This window comes from Anomalospiza imberbis, chromosome 1 (assembly GCF_031753505.1).
Source record: "Anomalospiza imberbis isolate Cuckoo-Finch-1a 21T00152 chromosome 1, ASM3175350v1, whole genome shotgun sequence".
NCBI lineage: Eukaryota > Metazoa > Chordata > Aves > Passeriformes > Viduidae > Anomalospiza > Anomalospiza imberbis.
The window spans coordinates 63885161-63903808 of record NC_089681.1 but is presented as its reverse complement, the minus strand read 5'-3'; the positions used below and the strand labels follow the sequence as shown (position 1 = coordinate 63903808).

Here is an 18648-nt window from a genome sequence, read left to right as displayed (position 1 = left end):
GCGCATCCTCTTTGTCCCAGGGTATTTCCACAGTCTTTTCTGGTTTGTTCTTTCAAGGTCCAAGCAAGTCTTTTAAATCAGCAGCAACAGAGTAATCGATTTCTTCAGGCGCTTGAGGTTGTGTGTCACTCTCTTCTCTCTTCTTCCTTTTGGCTTTACTGAAATGAGATTGTTCAAGGATAGCAACACAGCACACGTCCTTTTCCAAGACAGCTTCCCTAAGAGCCACCTTGCTCTGAATGTTTCCCTAACCATACCCAAGCTGTCACGATCCGCTTGTTGCAGGGTGTCGTGATGGCTCTTTTCACCAATCCCAAAAGTGCAAAAAGGCAAACAACAAGGGACTATCAGTTAATCACAACAAATGCACCTTTATTAAGGGCCAAAACAGTAAATGCGATAGTGGGGATCTGAAAGAAGGTCAAAGAATAGAGAGAGAGAGAGAGAGAGGGAGAAGAGGGGGATGGGAATAGCTACAAGCACAGGCGAGATCCTCAGTGGTCCGGACGATGGGGATCCACCTTGTCGTGTCGGGGAAGTCTTCAAAGTTCTGGTCAACTCAGGGGTCCAGTTATAGGCCACAGAGGAAAGAGGGGGGAGCATGCAGGACAATGAGAGGCCCTTGTGATTGCTGCGGGGGAACAGGCGAGTCCACCGAAACCACCAAAGCGAGGCGAACACAATGGAGAATAAGTCCATTGGAATTACTGAAGGGAAACAGGTCATGTCGTTAGTGGTCAGGCCACCGTTTTGCCCCCTGCCTGTAGTAGGGGTCTCAGTCTCAGTCCTTGGGAGGAGGGTCCTCAATCTTTGTCTGTCACGGTGGTAATGAGGCAGATGAGGGGTCTTCAATGAAGGACCACGGGAGTCACCCCAAAAGTTCATTTGGCGTAAGAACGGAGATTTGTAGCAGGTCGCGCGTCAGGCTGTCCCGTGCTGGGTCCATGCCAGGTCCTTGCCAAGTCCTTGCCAAGTCTTCGCCAGGCCTTGTTCAGAACAGCTAACGTAAAGGTACAGCAGCTGCACCTGCACTGCTGCTCTCTGCAAGCCGGAACTGCAGTGGGGGAAGGGGCTTCTCCCCGTGGCAATCGGTAGACAAATGTGGGGGCTTCAGTTGGCCTCTTGCACAAGCCCATCAAGGAGTGGCTCACTTTCAAGAGTAAGCAGTGGGGAAACACCTGAGGTTGGAGTCTAAAGGCAAGAACAAGAGTCCTTTTTAATTAGCCACATCATTTAAGTGACTTTTCACTTAATACATGGTAAGACAGAAATCAAGGTATTTAGCATAAGACTACTTTCCTGCCAGTCGAAAAGCCAAGAGCTACTATGGTTTTCTCACAGACCTGCAAATCTCAAGGACCCTGTACTGACCGATCTCACCTTCACTTCCGGCAGCGAGCGGATGACTAGAAAGAAAAGATGACACTACGTGCTGCTGTTGGAGGCCCCAGTTGAGGCCCGACGCCGCTGGCGGGAGCGGCTGCTCCTGTGGGACATCCCTGACGGTGTCCCCCTGTGCCTGGGCCTCTCAGCCCTTGCTGCTGTCCTCCTGCTCCTGTCCTGGCGACTCCTGGACCGGACAGGTTGATTCGAGGCCCGGCGCTGCAGGTGGGAGCGGCTGCATCTGGGGGATGTCCCTGAGGAAGTCTCCCTTTGCCTGGGCCTCTCAGTCCTTGGTCTTGTCCTGCTGCTCCTGTCACGGCGACTCCTGGAGCGGCCAGGTGGACTCTGGGCCTGACCTTGCTGGTGGGAGCGGCTGCATCTGGGGGATGTCCCTGACGAAGTCTCCCTTTGCCTGGGCCTCTCAGCGCTTGATGTTGTCCTGTGGCTCCTGTCCCGGCGACTCCTGGGCCGGGCAGGTGGACTTAGGGCCTGACCTTGCTGGCGGGTGCGGCTGCGTCTGGGGGATGCCTGTGACGATGTCTGCCTTCGCCTGGGCCTCTCAGTCCTTGTGGTTGTCCTGCTGCTCCTGTCACGGCGACTCCTGGAGCAGACAGGTGGACTTAGGGCCTGACCTTGCTGGCGGGTGCGGCTGTGTCTGGGGGATGCCCGTGAAGGTGTCTCCCTTCGCCTGGGCCTCTCAGTCTTTGTCATTGTCCTGTTGCTTCTGTCACGGCGACTCCTCGATCGGACGGGTCCATCTGGGGCCCGACCTTGCTGGCGAGAGCGGGTTCGGCCTCGGCCGGGCCCTGCACGTCTGGAATGGACCCTGTCCTCAGAGTCAGGGGAGCTGCTGTACGTTGAACTTGATGTGCTGAGGCTGCTGGTGTCCAGTGAGGAAGACGGCAGAGACTGCTGCCATGCTGTGTGTCGGTGGCTTCTGCGGCCGCTGGTCTCTGCAGATGAAGACCGGGGATCCAGCCCCGATGGCACCGGGGTGCGGGAGCTGGGGCTGATGGCCTCAGATTCTGAGGAGCCATGAGCAGGCTCCAGTCCTGACCGTCTTCTCCTGCTGGGGCCCCTGAGCTCTGACTCATCCCTGAAAGCTGTAAGGCCAAGCAGGAATGTCAAAGACCACCCAGGCCCGAGGCAAGCCAGGCCAGAGCAGAACCCCCAGCCCTTCAGGAGCAGAGGGGCTCTGCCAAGCCCAGCCTGGGCACTGTCCCCAGCCCAGGGGCACCGGCTGCTTTGCCTCATACCCGTTCCGAGACCAGCACAGCTGTCACACTCCCAGCTCTGTATGCGGTTTCTCAGGCCAGAGCAGAGCCTGTGGGTGCCCTCGGCAGCGCAGGAGGAGCACAGCAGCAGTTCCCAGGGCCTGGGGAGGCAAACGGGCTCATGGACAACGTGTCCACAGCACAGGATTGTCCAGACAAGTTCTTCTGTTTCTTTCCCCTTTGAGCCCTTGAAGTGACACATGTACCCTGCAGAGCCTCAGGTGCAGCTCCCCAACTTACCCCTCTTCCTCTGCCTCCTCCCTGCCTCCCGGGTAAAGGCAATCCCTGGCATTGCACCTGCTGTGCCTCTCTTCTAGATCCGCGAAGGCATCGTTGTCCTCCCACGTTGGCTCTCTGATGGAGAAAGGAAAAGCTGATGAGTTTCTGATGTCCTGCCCTCATGGAGGTACAGGTTGTCCCCGCTCTTTCTCCAGCGCTTTTCCAAGTCCCGCGTGAAGCTGAAGCCCAGACTCACGGGACAGGGCAGGGCCAGGACTGCTGGGGCAGGGCCTGGAAAAACACAGCACTTGCACCTCCTGTCCTCTGAGCCAGGCAGAAGGACACCAACCTGAAGGGAATTCGGATCCCCATGATGAACATTTGTGCAAGAAATTCTCTAATGTCCCTGCACAGGGGGCAGTGGAGGCATAAAAGACCAGCGCGCATGGCCTGTCCCTGCAGGGCAAACAGAAGCAGGGTGAGCAAGGCCCTGGTGCTGCTGAGCACCTGCTGTGCCCCGGGGCTGAGGGGGATGGCTCCTACCTGGATGCAGTCCCTGTGGAACCAGGCCCTTTTGCACGCTGGGCACACCAGGGTTCTGAAGGTCTTTCTATCCTCCACAGGCTCCATGCAGATGGGGCAATCGGTGCCCGGCTCTGCAGTTGCCTCCACGTCCTGCTCTGGACGGTGCTCAGGGCAGTAGGTGCTGAGGGAAAATGGGTGGGCAAAGTGAGAAATGTTGGATCTTCTCCCAGGGGCGACCAGGAGTGGGGAGGAGGGGAACCTGTACTCTGGAATATACTGTGTGACGCAGCCACCCTCCTTGGCACAGGGCAGGTGGAACCATCTGCCACAGTCCTCCTGGCAACACATGATGGTTGCCCCGCTCTGGCCACAGACGCAGCAGCGCTGGAAAGAGCCAAGCAGCCCCATCAGCAGCAGCCTCGGGGCCTCCCCTGGCAGCCCCACGGCTCCGGGCAGGGCCTAGCATGTGGCCACTGCTGGGTCTCAGCCCACAGAGCCGACTGGTGGAGGAGACTCCGCTGCCAGAGCCTCTGTGCAGCTGCTGGGAGCCAGACTTTGTCCCACAGGTGGCCGGAAGGGCAGGCCTTTCATTCCAAGTGTCTGGGCTCAGCTCTGGCAAACCTCGCCTGGCACAAATCTCCCTGCTCTTGTCAGGCTCTCACCTTTTGTGCCGCCCGCCAGACTGCAATTTGGATATCTCTAGGAAGAAATCCCATGAGTCCAACACGCTCGTTCTTCTGACGAGAAAGTAGAGTGGCAAAGAACTGCAGCAAAGGGGATGAGCAGATGAGGAGAGAGAGGCAGGAATTGCCCATTGCAATGGTGGAGGGAGCACCCAGAGCCACTCACCAGACAGAACACGTGGGCACAGAGCCCATACTTCTCCAGTTTGTCACCGCACATGTCCGGGTCAGCCTCTGCACGGCGACACAGCATGCAGGCTGCAGGGGACAAAGCCAATGGCAGCGGGCACGAGCACCTCTGCGGGGCGCTTTGGCTGCAGCAGCATCGGCCCCAGGGGCTGCTCTCTCCCTGCCTGCCTGCCTTCCTGCCTGGCTGATGGGCAGGGCTGGAGGCCTTGGAGAGCAGGGGCCATTGCGGGCACGGGTGTCCCAAGAGCTGCCCCCTGGCCCAGCTGGGCCCCACCTGGGGAGGAAGGAGGCTCCCAGCCACGGCATGGCTGAGCGGCTCCTGCCTGCCCCCTGCCTCTGCTCTGGGCCCTGCGCCGCCTGCCACAAGCGTTCCTGGGCCAGACTGTGGGAGGTTGGCATTGCCCTCACCTGGCTCCCTGGCTCCAGGGCCCTCCTGCTTGCTGTAAGACATGGCGGCTCTCAGTGCTGTGTCCCTGTCCAGAAAGGCCACAGTCTCCTCCAGGTGCTGGTCCTCTCTCTCTGTGGGAGAAAGAGGAGTGTGGGGAGTTTGCCGAACAGGCCCAGAGCCACGAGGGCACTGCTCCCTGCTCAGCCCTGCGTGAGCCCTGCTCCTGTCCGCCTTCTGCTCCCGTCGTCGCCTGGAGGAAGACCGCAGTCTGCTCTGGTTGTTCCTCTGCTGATTCTGGGAAGGGAGAGGCAGGTGAGCCTGCAGCACAGGCCCAGATCCCGAGGTGTGGGGTGCCTCTGGTCCCTGGGCAGCAGCGATCCTGCCCTGCCTTCTCCTCCCGTTGTCAGGTCGCACTGACACACGGCCTGAGCCCAGCCTTGCCTTTTGAGGCCTTGGTCGCACGGGTCACAATGGCCAGGCTGACATCAGCATCGTGCAGCCAAAATTGGACGGCAATGGCCTCGGGTCCCTGGCAACCACTTGAGGCGGCCCCCTTGGGAACCCAGGTTCTGAGATGGGTGCGAAGGTTTGGTCAGGCGGGAGCCAGGCAGGGACTCCTGCAGCAAGTGCAGGGTCAAATGCCAGGCCCCAAGGCAACCATCGGGCACTGCTCTGCTGCTGCTCCTGGTGCTGCTCCTGAAAATTTCACGCAGACACAGAGCTACCTGCTCTGCCTCAACCCTGTTCAGCACTAGACAGCAGGGCACAGTAAAATGTTGTCTTGGGTGTTATGGACAAACAAACAAACAAACAACCAAAAAATTAACCTTTGAGGAACCTAGTTAAAAATGGTTGAATGTTGATACAAAGGTAAATGTTGTTAATACACGTTAAATGTTGTTAATTCAAGTAACAAATTGTGATTAGTTGTATTAAAACCCAGCACTGTTGTTGATGTACAGAGGGGGAGTGGAACCGGGGAGGAGATGGGGTGCCAATCTTTGTGGAGGGGCAGAGAAACTTTCAGGAGTATTGCATCATAGAACACAACCACAACTTAAATCAAGATTGGTGGAGAGACCAAGCAATGGGAGGAGAGAATTCCACAATGATTGGCCAAGACTGCAGCAACTGATAAGGCAATGGGCAAGGGAGAAATAGACCTATCACAGCACGGATCCTGAGCGCCCCAAGCAGGAGGCGAGAGAGAGACTTTAAAAGGCCTGGGGTGCCTAACTCCCGGGTCTTTCCTCGGAGCGGGTTTCCCTGGAAACACCCCTAGGTTACAAGTACTAAGTTGTTGAAACAGTCTCCAGACTAGCCAGAGGCTTTGCTTCCAGTTGTTCCTTTGGTAATAAACAGGCTTACTTTTTTTAATTAAATTGACTCCTTTTGGTTACTTTCAAGTTTCTTTCTAAGCATGTTCCCAACATTGGGTATATGATCAAATTATTCAAAGTCCTGCAAAGAATCACATTAAAAGCACACACAGAAATTAAAAATAAAAATAAAAATAAAAATAAAAATAAAAATAAAAATAAAAATTAAAATTAAAATTAAAATTAAAATTAAAATTAAAAAAAAAACCAACCAACCAAACAAACAAACAAAACCAAAAACAAATCCTGCGACAAATATTGAATTGACAACAAAAGCATATTCCTCTTCAGAAACACAGGCTAACACTTTGGGCCAATGCTTTTTCCTATTAGCTCTTTGAAAGGATTTCAAAAGTAACATTGGCAACTTCTTCAAGGAACAAAGAGGAAATGCTTCTGACCTCTAAAAGTAGATTTCTTCATTTGCTTTCGCTTTCCTTTTGGAATCCTTACGCTTTGCCTAGCATTCCAGAAAATCATGAAAATCCAACGTAATATAGAGGGAGTTTCTGAATTCAGTGTTTTTCTCAAAGACTTTCTTTACATACGTACAAGAAACTGCTCCTGTAACATAAAGAGATGCAGTGGTTTCCCTGACTGGACATCACAAGATGACATGATACACTCCTCTGTACTAAAAAACTTCTGTTGCCTGGTAGATAGAAAGCTTCAAGATCTTCTAGAGGCTTTCCCCTGTGCAACTTCACTAGGTCCCTCTCTACTCAGCTCTCAAGCCTGTCCAGGTCTCACTGAAAGGCAGCAGCACAGCCGTGTGGTTCACCAGCCCCTGCTCCCGCTTCTGTCCCATCAGCAAACGTGCTGAGGGAGCGCTCCGTCTCTTCTGCCAGGTCACTGGGGAATAAGGCAAACAAGACTGGCCCCAGCACGGCCCCCTGAGCTCGCAGCTATCTGAGTTTGGAGCTCCACTGCCCGCTTCTCTACGCCACTGTCCCTGAGCTGCCCCATGAGCGTGATACGGGAGGCCGGGACAAAGCCTTGCTGAAGTCCCGGCTGACAACAGCCACTGCTCTCCCCTCACAAACCCAGCCAGTCAGTGCAGCAGAGGTGGCTATGGGATTGCCCAAGCATGGTTTTCTGTCGCTGTAGAGATGGACACAAGACATACACATACACCTGTGCAGTGACAACAATGGCTTCTTCTTTATTACAAGTTGTTCTCAAGTTTTATACCCCTAAAAAAGTGTGATCCTAAGGCCCTAGTTACATCAAAACAGCTCCTTCTATTCAATGGACAAAGCAATAGCTTATTGTATTTTATTGGTACAAAGCATTTAACGTCAATAATTCATTGGCAAGAGTTTACCACAAATTCTTAAGGCACGTACACTGCTGACTAAGGCACGTATCCTCTAACTACAAGGAACCCTGCTGTGTTTTTCAGTTTCCACACTAACGGCCTTGCTTGCTTCCTTGCCATGGATAAACCCGCATGTTATTAATTTCTTCTTCTGCAAACTCAGTTGTTTGCCCTGCAAAACAGCTGCTAAGCCCATCCAGTTTTCCCTTCCTGTTATTCCACACGCTTAGAGATGACATCCAAGAGGAGATATTCTGCCACCTTTCTGGGGACGGAGCTGAGGCTGATGGGCCTGCAGTTTCCTGGCTCCTTCTTAGTGCCCTTTTGGAAGACTGGAGAGATGCTGGCTTTCCTCCACTGCTCACGCCTCTCTCTGGGGCTATCACCTTCCCTGACCCGCTAGCAGAGCGCCCTGTGCCAGAGGCAGGAGCAGAGACTTCCCTTGGCCCCAAAAGGCAAGGCTGGGCTCAGGCCGTGTGTCAGTGCGACCTGACAACGGGAGGAGAAGGCAGGGCAGGATCGCTGCTGCCCAGGGACCAGAGGCACCCCACACCTCGGGATCTGGGCCGGTGCTGCAGGCTCACCTGCCTCTCCCTTCCCAGAATCAGCAGAGGAACAACCAGAGCAGACTGCGGTCTTCCTCCAGGCGACGACGGGAGCAGAAGGCGGACAGGAGCAGGGCTCACGCAGGGCTGAGCAGGGAGCAGTGCCCTCGTGGCTCTGGGCCTGTTCGGCAAACTCCCCACACTCCTCTTTCTCCCACAGAGAGAGAGGACCAGCACCTGGAGGAGACTGTGGCCTTTCTGGACAGGGACACAGCACTGAGAGCCGCCATGTCTTACAGCAAGCAGGAGGGCCCTGGAGCCAGGGAGCCAGGTGAGGGCAATGCCAACCTCCCACAGCCTGGCCCAGCAACGCTTGTGGCAGGCGGCGCAGGGCCCAGAGCAGAGGCAGGGGGAGGCAGGAGCCGCTCAGCCATGCCGTGGCTGGGAGCCTCCTTCCTCCCCAAGTGGGGCCCAGCTGGGCCAGGGGGCAGCTCTTGGGACACCCGTGCCCGCAATGGCCCCTGCTCTCCAAGGCCTCCAGCCCTGCCCATCAGCCAGGCAGGAAGGCAGGCAGGCAGGGAGAGAGCAGCCCCTGGGGCCGATGCTGCTGCAGCCAAAGCGCCCCGCAGAGGTGCTCGTGCCCACTGCCGTTCTCTCTGTCCCCTGCAGCCTGCATGCTGTGTCGCCGTGCAGAGGCTGACCCAGACCTGTGCTTCCCCAGGCCCTGGCAACAGCTCCTGTGCTGCCCAGGGCACCCACGGGCACTGCCAGGGCCTCACACCAACCTGAACCAGCTGGGGTGTGACAGCTCTGCTGCTCTGGGCACGGCTCTCGGGCAAAGCAGCCGCGTGTCCCTGGGCTGGGGGCAGAGCCCAGGTCGGGCTTGGCAGAGCCTGTCCGCTCCTGGAGGGCTGGCGGCACTGCTCTGGTCCGGCCTGGCCCGGGTCTGGGGGGCCTTTGACATTCCTGCTTGCCCTTACAGCCGCCAGGGATCAGCCGGAGCTCAATGGCCCCAGCCTGGCCGGACAGTCAGGACTGGAGCCTTCCCGTGGCTCCCCAGCACCCAAGACCATCAGCTCCAGCTGGGAAACACTGCCTAACAGGGTTTGCCAATATTTTTTCCTGTTAGATCGTTGAAGGGATTTTGAAAGTGACATTGTTTGGCAACTTCTTCAAGGAACAGAAGTGGTGCGCTTCTAATCAGTAAAAGGTTTATTGGTTTCCTTGGACTTTCTATCTGGTATCCTTATGCTTCCTTCGGCGTTCCGGAAAATAATGAAAATCTAACAAATTCTTGGGAGAAGGTTCTGAATCCACTAGTAGGAGAAGTCTCTAAATTCACTCTTTCTCTTAAATACATTCTTTACATATAGTTAAGTAGCTGTTCCTGTAACAGACAAAAATGCCGTGGTTTACCTGACTGGAGAACACCACAGGATGTTATACACACCGGCACACTAAAACACTTTTGTTCCCGGGGAGTTACAAAGTTGCAGGCTCTTCTCGAGGGCCTGAGTTAATTCTGCATGCCCCTTCATACCTGCATTCCCTCCCCATGCTCAGCTTTCACCTAGAGTTCCCCGGGGAACGGATCTTACATACTCACCTCAAGCGATAATCTACGTCTGTCTTCCCAGACCTCTTTTTCTTCACTGAGCTCTGCAGATCTGCAAAATAACTTTGGGCCCTCTGCACAAAAGAAAGAACCAATTAATAGGCTTAAACACTTCTGATTGTGCTGCTGCTTCTAACAGTCATGGACAACACAGCAATCGTGTTCTCCAGAAGTCAATTCTTCACATCCTTCCTGTTCTCTTGCCCCCCCACCAGACGTTGGCTCCAACAGAAGTGTTCCCTACTGCAGCCTGGTGTACAAAGAACCATGAAAGGCAGCAGCAGTTTTCCTCAGCATGCTGCAATCTAAATTGCAGTGAAATAGCAGCTGTTTCATTAGAAGCTCAGCACCAAGATCGCACCTCTTCCCCCAGAACTGAGGCCTGCGAAGGACTGAGCTCTCCATCGTAACACACCCTGTAAATCAGACGGGCTGGAAGATTGCTGGGCACTAACTGGATGAACACAGCAATACATTTCAGCAGCGTTATCAAATCAGTCTCGAGAAAGGCACATCATTTCAGCCTGTCTTACGACTCTGTTCTACAAAACATGTAACAAGCAATTGTTTTGCTGGCCTTTGCAACTTTGGGGGACTCTGTAGGTTTCCTTTGGTTGTTGTTTTCTTTGTTTCTAAATACAAAATTGACTGGATTCAGAAGAGAAAACCCCAGATTCATCAGGACCAAGAAGCACAGGGACATATGTGGCTGACAAGAACACTCAACATTCCTAATGGTAATACCAGAAAGGCAGGAAAAAGTGAAAGATGATATAAATACCTGAAAGGATCCAAACTATCTAGGTAAACTGTCAAGTGGCTAATGTTTTGGTAAGCTCTAAAAGTCCAGATTCCTATTAGGCAATTATCTGAAAGAAAAGAAAGCCAGAAATCTGCTTGGCCTTTATTTTACCAGGACTTTCTCAGGGGATTCTACCACAACTTTGACCGCAAGTAAGGATGCCAAATTTTGACTAGAAAACATTCATAAGCAGGCAGCATTTTTTCCTCCTCACGGAATTCCAGGAACAGTTAAAAAAAAATACAGAAGGGGGTGAAGAACTTCCGTCGTACCTCTCAGGCGTTCATCATCTTTGGAGAAGAAGAAAACTCTAGCCCTTTCTGTGCGTGGTAAAGAAAGAAACCTAGACAAGTACAAAGGGATTTTAGCATCCTAAATTGTACTATCAAATTCCATGAACACAAGTTAAAACTGTAGCGCTTCAGAGAAATGGTGTCCGTTGAAAAGCTTTATTCCCTAGTAACCAAAGAGAGCCTTCTATAAAAAAAACCCCAAACCACTTCTTGAAAGAAACCTGACTGTGTCTTTGGCTTTTGGCCAAACTCAGTTTGGAGTTGGTCAAGCCAAAAGGACCAAGTTAATTTCTTGTGCTCAATGTCTCTCTTCTCATATTCAACTTCACATCAAATGGGCTGCTGGCAATTTTGACTCTGGGCAGCCCAAATGGTTTTCCAAGATGACTTTCATTGCTCAGAGGTGTGCAATGTCAGCTTCCCATTTCCCGAGTGCTGCTCTTAACATTCCCACAGCATCCAACTACTACAGCCAAGTAGACAACAAATAGAAAGGGAACTTGCATTTCTTGGTCCTTTTCAATTTCTCACGTCTCAGGCTCACCATCACCCTCAGAACTGCTGTCTTGGAAACGTGAATCCTCTTGCCATGCGACTTTTGCCGGCTTGATGGTTCCAAGTCCGCAAGACTCTGCAATAACTGCACCAAAAATAGAAACAAAGCCAAAATCAGATTATTCCTCCACTTGTCAGGAAAAATTCCTCCTTTCAAGACAAATACTTACAGTGGAGAAGACAGATTTAGGAAGGACAGAATCTGCTCCTGCCTGATTTCCTGAGCTACATCTCTGCTCCAGGATTTTCCGGTTTGTTCTAGGGATCGCTTCTGTATTCTTAAACATTTATCATTGCGTTCAGAAGACACTGAATACCTTCTGAATTCAGCACAAGTGTGGGAGGCTCGTTGCTTTGTCTTGTGGCATTGGGGTTTTTTTAATATTTTGGATAACTTCACACGGTTTCTCTTCTCTCCTTCAGGACTGTGACTCCATTTAATGTTGTTTCATCTTCTTTTCATAAGGCCTCATTTTATCTACGGTTAGAACACCCCAATGATCACGTGGCATTCACTTTCCTTTTCCTAAAGGTCCAAGAATAGAATTCAGTAACAAAGAGAATGTTCATGGATCTTGGGGTCAACTCCCGGATTTTGCTCCTCCCTCTACATTAACACACATTTCCTTGAAAATCGTGTTGGGTTCTATGAAACTTGATATGACTGGTGTATCCCCTTTCTCCCTGCTTGAGAAATTCAGGGCATGACAACAAGCTTTCTCACCACTCAGCAAAAACCCCAATGCCTTCTCAAAGCATGCCTTTCAGAACGCCTGAGATGCAAGCACGAGCTACCTCTCATTAATCCACCACAGCCTTGGCAAGCAGAAATGAAGATCAAAATGCTTCTGCCTACTTACTGACTTCTGCTGCTGAAAATCCCCTGCATCCTGACCTTCTTTACACCCTATTGCTCTACAGTGCCTGCCAGAAGCTCTTCCTTAGAAATGGCACTCTTAGAAGGGTTCTGCTGTTACCTTCTTTGATGCCCAACCCCTCTGTGTCTCCAAAGAAGGGAAACTTGAAAGCACTCGACTCCTGAGCTGCGTCGTTCTCAGGCAAAGGTCCCAAATGGTCATCTGGGGCAGAGTCCTGCGCATCCTCTTTGTCCCAGGGTATTTCCACAGTCTTTTCTGGTTTGTTCTTTCAAGGTCCAAGCAAGTCTTTTAAATCAGCAGCAACAGAGTAATCGATTTCTTCAGGCGCTTGAGGTTGTGTGTCACTCTCTTCTCTCTTCTTCCTTTTGGCTTTACTGAAATGAGATTGTTCAAGGATAGCAACACAGCACACGTCCTTTTCCAAGACAGCTTCCCTAAGAGCCACCTTGCTCTGAATGTTTCCCTAACCATACCCAAGCTGTCACGATCCGCTTGTTGCAGGGTGTCGTGATGGCTCTTTTCACCAATCCCAAAAGTGCAAAAAGGCAAACAACAAGGGACTATCAGTTAATCACAACAAATGCACCTTTATTAAGGGCCAAAACAGTAAATGCGATAGTGGGGATCTGAAAGAAGGTCAAAGAATAGAGAGAGAGAGAGAGAGAGGGAGAAGAGGGGGATGGGAATAGCTACAAGCACAGGCGAGATCCTCAGTGGTCCGGACGATGGGGATCCACCTTGTCGTGTCGGGGAAGTCTTCAAAGTTCTGGTCAACTCAGGGGTCCAGTTATAGGCCACAGAGGAAAGAGGGGGGAGCATGCAGGACAATGAGAGGCCCTTGTGATTGCTGCGGGGGAACAGGCGAGTCCACCGAAACCACCAAAGCGAGGCGAACACAATGGAGAATAAGTCCATTGGAATTACTGAAGGGAAACAGGTCATGTCGTTAGTGGTCAGGCCACCGTTTTGCCCCCTGCCTGTAGTAGGGGTCTCAGTCTCAGTCCTTGGGAGGAGGGTTCTCAATCTTTGTCTGTCACGGTGGTAATGAGGCAGATGAGGGGTCTTCAATGAAGGACCACGGGAGTCACCCCAAAAGTTCATTTGGCGTAAGAACGGAGATTTGTAGCAGGTCGCGCGTCAGGCTGTCCCGTACTGGGTCCATGCCAGGTCCTTGCCAAGTCCTTGCCAAGTCTTCGCCAGGCCTTGTTCAGAACAGCTAACGTAAAGGTACAGCAGCTGCACCTGCACTGCTGCTCTCTGCAAGCCGGAACTGCAGTGGGGGAAGGGGCTTCTCCCCGTGGCAATCGGTAGACAAATGTGGGGGCTTCAGTTGGCCTCTTGCACAAGCCCATCAAGGAGTGGCTCACTTTCAAGAGTAAGCAGTGGGGAAACACCTGAGGTTGGAGTCTAAAGGCAAGAACAAGAGTCCTTTTTAATTAGCCACATCATTTAAGTGACTTTTCACTTAATACATGGTAAGACAGAAATCAAGGTATTTAGCATAAGACTACTTTCCTGCCAGTCGAAAAGCCAAGAGCTAATATGGTTTTCTCACAGACCTGCAAATCTCAAGGACCCTGTACTGACCGATCTCACCTTCACTTCCGGCAGCGAGCGGATGACTAGAAAGAAAAGATGACACTACGTGCTGCTGTTGGAGGCCCCAGTTGAGGCCCGACGCCGCTGGCGGGAGCGGCTGCTCCTGTGGGACATCCCTGACGGTGTCCCCCTGTGCCTGGGCCTCTCAGCCCTTGCTGCTGTCCTCCTGCTCCTGTCCTGGCGACTCCTGGACCGGACAGGTTGATTCGAGGCCCGGCGCTGCAGGTGGGAGCGGCTGCATCTGGGGGATGTCCCTGAGGAAGTCTCCCTTTGCCTGGGCCTCTCAGTCCTTGGTCTTGTCCTGCTGCTCCTGTCACGGCGACTCCTGGAGCGGCCAGGTGGACTCTGGGCCTGACCTTGCTGGTGGGAGCGGCTGCATCTGGGGGATGTCCCTGACGAAGTCTCCCTTTGCCTGGGCCTCTCAGCGCTTGATGTTGTCCTGTGGCTCCTGTCCCGGCGACTCCTGGGCCGGGCAGGTGGACTTAGGGCCTGACCTTGCTGGCGGGTGCGGCTGCGTCTGGGGGATGCCTGTGACGATGTCTGCCTTCGCCTGGGCCTCTCAGTCCTTGTGGTTGTCCTGCTGCTCCTGTCACGGCGACTCCTGGAGCAGACAGGTGGACTTAGGGCCTGACCTTGCTGGCGGGTGCGGCTGTGTCTGGGGGATGCCCGTGAAGGTGTCTCCCTTCGCCTGGGCCTCTCAGTCTTTGTCATTGTCCTGTTGCTTCTGTCACGGCGACTCCTCGATCGGACGGGTCCATCTGGGGCCCGACCTTGCTGGCGAGAGTGGGTTCGGCCTCGGCCGGGCCCTGCACGTCTGGAATGGACCCTGTCCTCAGAGTCAGGGGAGCTGCTGTACGTTGAACTTGATGTGCTGAGGCTGCTGGTGTCCAGTGAGGAAGACGGCAGAGACTGCTGCCATGCTGTGTGTCGGTGGCTTCTGCGGCCGCTGGTCTCTGCAGATGAAGACCGGGGATCCAGCCCCGATGGCACCGGGGTGCGGGAGCTGGGGCTGATGGCCTCAGATTCTGAGGAGCCATGAGCAGGCTCCAGTCCTGACCGTCTTCTCCTGCTGGGGCCCCTGAGCTCTGACTCATCCCTGAAAGCTGTAAGGCCAAGCGGGAATGTCAAAGACCACCCAGGCCCGAGGCAAGCCAGGCCAGAGCAGAACCCCCAGCCCTTCAGGAGCAGAGGGGCTCTGCCAAGCCCAGCCTGGGCACTGTCCCCAGCCCAGGGGCACCGGCTGCTTTGCCTCATACCCGTTCCGAGACCAGCACAGCTGTCACACTCCCAGCTCTGTATGCGGTTTCTCAGGCCAGAGCAGAGCCTGTGGGTGCCCTCGGCAGCGCAGGAGGAGCACAGCAGCAGTTCCCAGGGCCTGGGGAGGCAAACGGGCTCATGGACAACGTGTCCACAGCACAGGATTGTCCAGACAAGTTCTTCTGTTTCTTTCCCCTTTGAGCCCTTGAAGTGACACATGTACCCTGCAGAGCCTCAGGTGCAGCTCCCCAACTTACCCCTCTTCCTCTGCCTCCTCCCTGCCTCCCGGGTAAAGGCAATCCCTGGCATTGCACCTGTTGTGCCTCTCTTCTAGATCCGCGAAGGCATCGTTGTCCTCCCACGTTGGCTCTCTGATGGAGAAAGGAAAAGCTGATGAGTTTCTGATGTCCTGCCCTCATGGAGGTACAGGTTGTCCCCGCTCTTTCTCCAGCGCTTTTCCAAGTCCCGCGTGAAGCTGAAGCCCAGACTCACGGGACAGGGCAGGGCCAGGACTGCTGGGGCAGGGCCTGGAAAAACACAGCACTTGCACCTCCTGTCCTCTGAGCCAGGCAGAAGGACACCAACCTGAAGGGAATTCGGATCCCCATGATGAACATTTGTGCAAGAAATTCTCTAATGTCCCTGCACAGGGGGCAGTGGAGGCATAAAAGACCAGCGCGCATGGCCTGTCCCTGCAGGGCAAACAGAAGCAGGGTGAGCAAGGCCCTGGTGCTGCTGAGCACCTGCTGTGCCCCGGGGCTGAGGGGGATGGCTCCTACCTGGATGCAGTCCCTGTGGAACCAGGCCCTTTTGCACGCTGGGCACACCAGGGTTCTGAAGGTCTTTCTATCCTCCACAGGCTCCATGCAGATGGGGCAATCGGTGCCCGGCTCTGCAGTTGCCTCCACGTCCTGCTCTGGACGGTGCTCAGGGCAGTAGGTGCTGAGGGAAAATGGGTGGGCAAAGTGAGAAATGTTGGATCTTCTCCCAGGGGCGACCAGGAGTGGGGAGGAGGGGTACCTGTACTCTGGAATATACTGTGTGACGCAGCCGCCCTCCTTGGCACAGGGCAGGTGGAACCATCTGCCACAGTCCTCCTGGCAACACATGATGGTTGCCCCGCTCTGGCCACAGACGCAGCAGCGCTGGAAAGAGCCAAGCAGCCCCATCAGCAGCAGCCTCGGGGCCTCCCCTGGCAGCCCCACGGCTCCGGGCAGGGCCTAGCATGTGGCCACTGCTGGGTCTCAGCCCACAGAGCCGACTGGTGGAGGAGACTCCGCTGCCAGAGCCTCTGTGCAGCTGCTGGGAGCCAGACTTTGTCCCACAGGCGGCCGGAAGGGCAGGCCTTTCATTCCAAGTGTCTGGGCTCAGCTCTGGCAAACCTCGCCTGGCACAAATCTCCCTGCTCTTGTCAGGCTCTCACCTTTTGTGCCGCCCGCCAGACTGCAATTTGGATATCTCTAGGAAGAAATCCCATGAGTCCAACACGCTCGTTCTTCTGACGAGAAAGTAGAGTGGCAAAGAACTGCAGCAAAGGGGATGAGCAGATGAGGAGAGAGAGGCAGGAATTGCCCATTGCAATGGTGGAGGGAGCACCCAGAGCCACTCACCAGACAGAACACGTGGGCACAGAGCCCATACTTCTCCAGTTTGTCACCGCACATGTCCGGGTCAGCCTCTGCACGTCGACACAGCATGCAGGCTGCAGGGGACAGAGCCAATGGCAGCGGGCACGAGCACCTCTGCGGGGCGCTTTGGCTGCAGCAGCATCGGCCCCAAGGGCTGCTCTCTCCCTGCCTGCCTGCCTTCCTGCCTGGCTGATGGGCAGGGCTGGAGGCCTTGGAGAGCAGGGGCCATTGCGGGCACGGGTGTCCCAAGAGCTGCCCCCTGGCCCAGCTGGGCCCCACCTGGGGAGGAAGGAGGCTCCCAGCCACGGCATGGCTGAGCGGCTCCTGCCTGCCCCCTGCCTCTGCTCTGGGCCCTGCGCCGCCTGCCACAAGCGTTGCTGGGCCAGGCTGTGGGAGGTTGGCATTGCCCTCACCTGGCTCCCTGGCTCCAGGGCCCTCCTGCTTGCTGTAAGACATGGCGGCTCTCAGTGCTGTGTCCCTGTCCAGAAAGGCCACAGTCTTCTCCAGGTGCTGGTCCTCTCTCTCTGTGGGAGAAAGAGGAGTGTGGGGAGTTTGCCGAACAGGCCCAGAGCCACGAGGGCACTGCTCCCTGCTCAGCCCTGCGTGAGCCCTGCTCCTGTCCGCCTTCTGCTCCCGTCGTCGCCTGGAGGAAGACCGCAGTCTGCTCTGGTTGTTCCTCTGCTGATTCTGGGAAGGGAGAGGCAGGTGAGCCTGCAGCACAGGCCCAGATCCCGAGGTGTGGGGTGCCTCTGGTCCCTGGGCAGCAGCGATCCTGCCCTGCCTTCTCCTCCCGTTGTCAGGTCGCACTGACACACGGCCTGAGCCCAGCCTTGCCTTTTGAGGCCTTGGTCGCACGGGTCACAATGGCCAGGCTGACATCAGCATCGTGCAGCCAAAATTGGACGGCAATGGCCTCGGGTCCCTGGCAACCACTTGAGGCGGCCCCCTTGGGAACCCAGGTTCTGAGATGGGTGCGAAGGTTTGGTCAGCCAGGAGCCAGGCAGGGACTCCTGCAGCAAGTGCAGGGTCAAATGCCAGGCCCCAAGGCAACCATCGGGCACTGCTCTGCTGCTGCTCCTGGTGCTGCTCCTGAAAATTTCACGCAGACACAGAGCTACCTGCTCTGCCTCAACCCTGTTCAGCACTGGACAGCAGGGCACAGTAAAATGTTGTCTTGGGTGTTATGGACAAACAAACAAACAAACAACCAAAAAATTAACCTTTGAGGAACCTAGTTAAAAATGGTTGAATGTTGATACAAAGGTAAATGTTTGTTAATGCACGTTAAATGTTGTTAATTCAAGTAACAAATTGTGATTAGTTGTATTAAAACCCAGCACTGTTGTTGATGTACAGAGGGGGAGTGGAACCGGGGAGGAGATGGGGTGCCAATCTTTGTGGAGGGGCAGAGAAACTTTCAGGAGTATTGCATCATAGAACACAACCACAACTTAAATCAAGATTGGTGGAGAGACCAAGCAATGGGAGGAGAGAATTCCACAATGATTGGCCAAGACTGCAGCAACTGATAAGGCAATGGGCAAGGGAGAAATAGACCTATCACAGCACGGATCCTGAGCGCCCCAAGCAGGAGGCGAGAGAGAGACTTTAAAAGGCCTGGGGTGCCTAACTCCCGGGTCTTTCCTCGGAGCGGGTTTCCCTGGAAACACCCCTAGGTTACAAGTACTAAGTTGTTGAAACAGTCTCCGGACTAGCCAGAGGCTTTGCTTCCAGTTGTTCCTTTGGTAATAAACAGGCTTACTTTTTTTAATTAAATTGACTCCTTTTGGTTACTTTCAAGTTTCTTTCTAAGCATGTTCCCAACATTGGGTATATGATCAAATTATTCAAAGTCCTGCAAAGAATCACATTAAAAGCACACACAGAAATTAAAAATAAAAATAAAAATAAAAATAAAAATAAAAATAAAAATAAAAATAAAAATAAAAATTAAAATTAAAATTAAAATTAAAATTAAAATTAAAAAAAAAAAACAACCAACCAAACAAACAAACAAAACCAAAAACAAATCCTGCGACAAATATTGAATTGACAACAAAAGCATATTCCTCTTCAGAAACACAGGCTAACACTTTGGGCCAATGCTTTTTCCTATTA

At 53.8% G+C, this 18648-nt stretch overlaps 2 protein-coding genes across 2 annotated transcripts; both read right to left on the bottom strand.

Moving 5' to 3' along the window:
• Window positions 1–1110: 1110 nt before the first annotated feature.
• LOC137470706 (uncharacterized) lies at window positions 1111–6083 on the bottom strand. The gene is made up of 8 exons (XM_068184346.1): window positions 6062–6083; window positions 4682–4792; window positions 4251–4342; window positions 3226–3737; window positions 2898–3011; window positions 2016–2758; window positions 1381–1406; window positions 1111–1191 (listed from the first exon to the last, which is right to left on the bottom strand). The coding sequence occupies exons 1-8, from the start codon at window positions 6081–6083 to the stop codon at window positions 1111–1113; spliced, it is 1701 nt and encodes a 566-aa protein (XP_068040447.1).
• Window positions 6084–13183: 7100 nt separating this feature from the next.
• LOC137470638 (histone-lysine N-methyltransferase 2C-like) lies at window positions 13184–18346 on the bottom strand. Its single transcript, XM_068184234.1, has 9 exons — window positions 18325–18346; window positions 16944–17054; window positions 16513–16604; window positions 15923–16047; window positions 15488–15844; window positions 15160–15273; window positions 14278–15020; window positions 13643–13668; window positions 13184–13303 (listed from the first exon to the last, which is right to left on the bottom strand). The coding sequence occupies exons 1-9, from the start codon at window positions 18344–18346 to the stop codon at window positions 13184–13186; spliced, it is 1710 nt and encodes a 569-aa protein (XP_068040335.1).
• Between the last annotated feature and the right edge of the window lie 302 nt (window positions 18347–18648).

Excerpts from the sequence above, each read along its gene's own strand:
- LOC137470706 (XM_068184346.1), bottom strand. The coding sequence starts at position 6,083 with ATGCTTAGAAAGAAACTTGAAA. Across the intron at positions 3,012-3,225 it reads GGGATCCGAATTCCCTTCAG|AGAGCCAACGTGGGAGGACA; the intron begins GTTGGTGTCCTT and ends TTTCTCCATCAG. Across the intron at positions 1,192-1,380 it reads GCTCGCTGCCGGAAGTGAAG|ACTCCAACCTCAGGTGTTTC; the intron begins GTGAGATCGGTC and ends TCTTGCCTTTAG.
- LOC137470638 (XM_068184234.1), bottom strand. The coding sequence starts at position 18,346 with ATGCTTAGAAAGAAACTTGAAA. Across the intron at positions 15,021-15,159 it reads GAGGAGGCAGAGGAAGAGGG|GCCCTGGGAACTGCTGCTGT; the intron begins GTAAGTTGGGGA and ends TTGCCTCCCCAG. Across the intron at positions 13,669-14,277 it reads CAGCCGCACCCGCCAGCAAG|TCATCCGCTCGCTGCCGGAA; the intron begins GTCAGGCCCTAA and ends TTTTCTTTCTAG.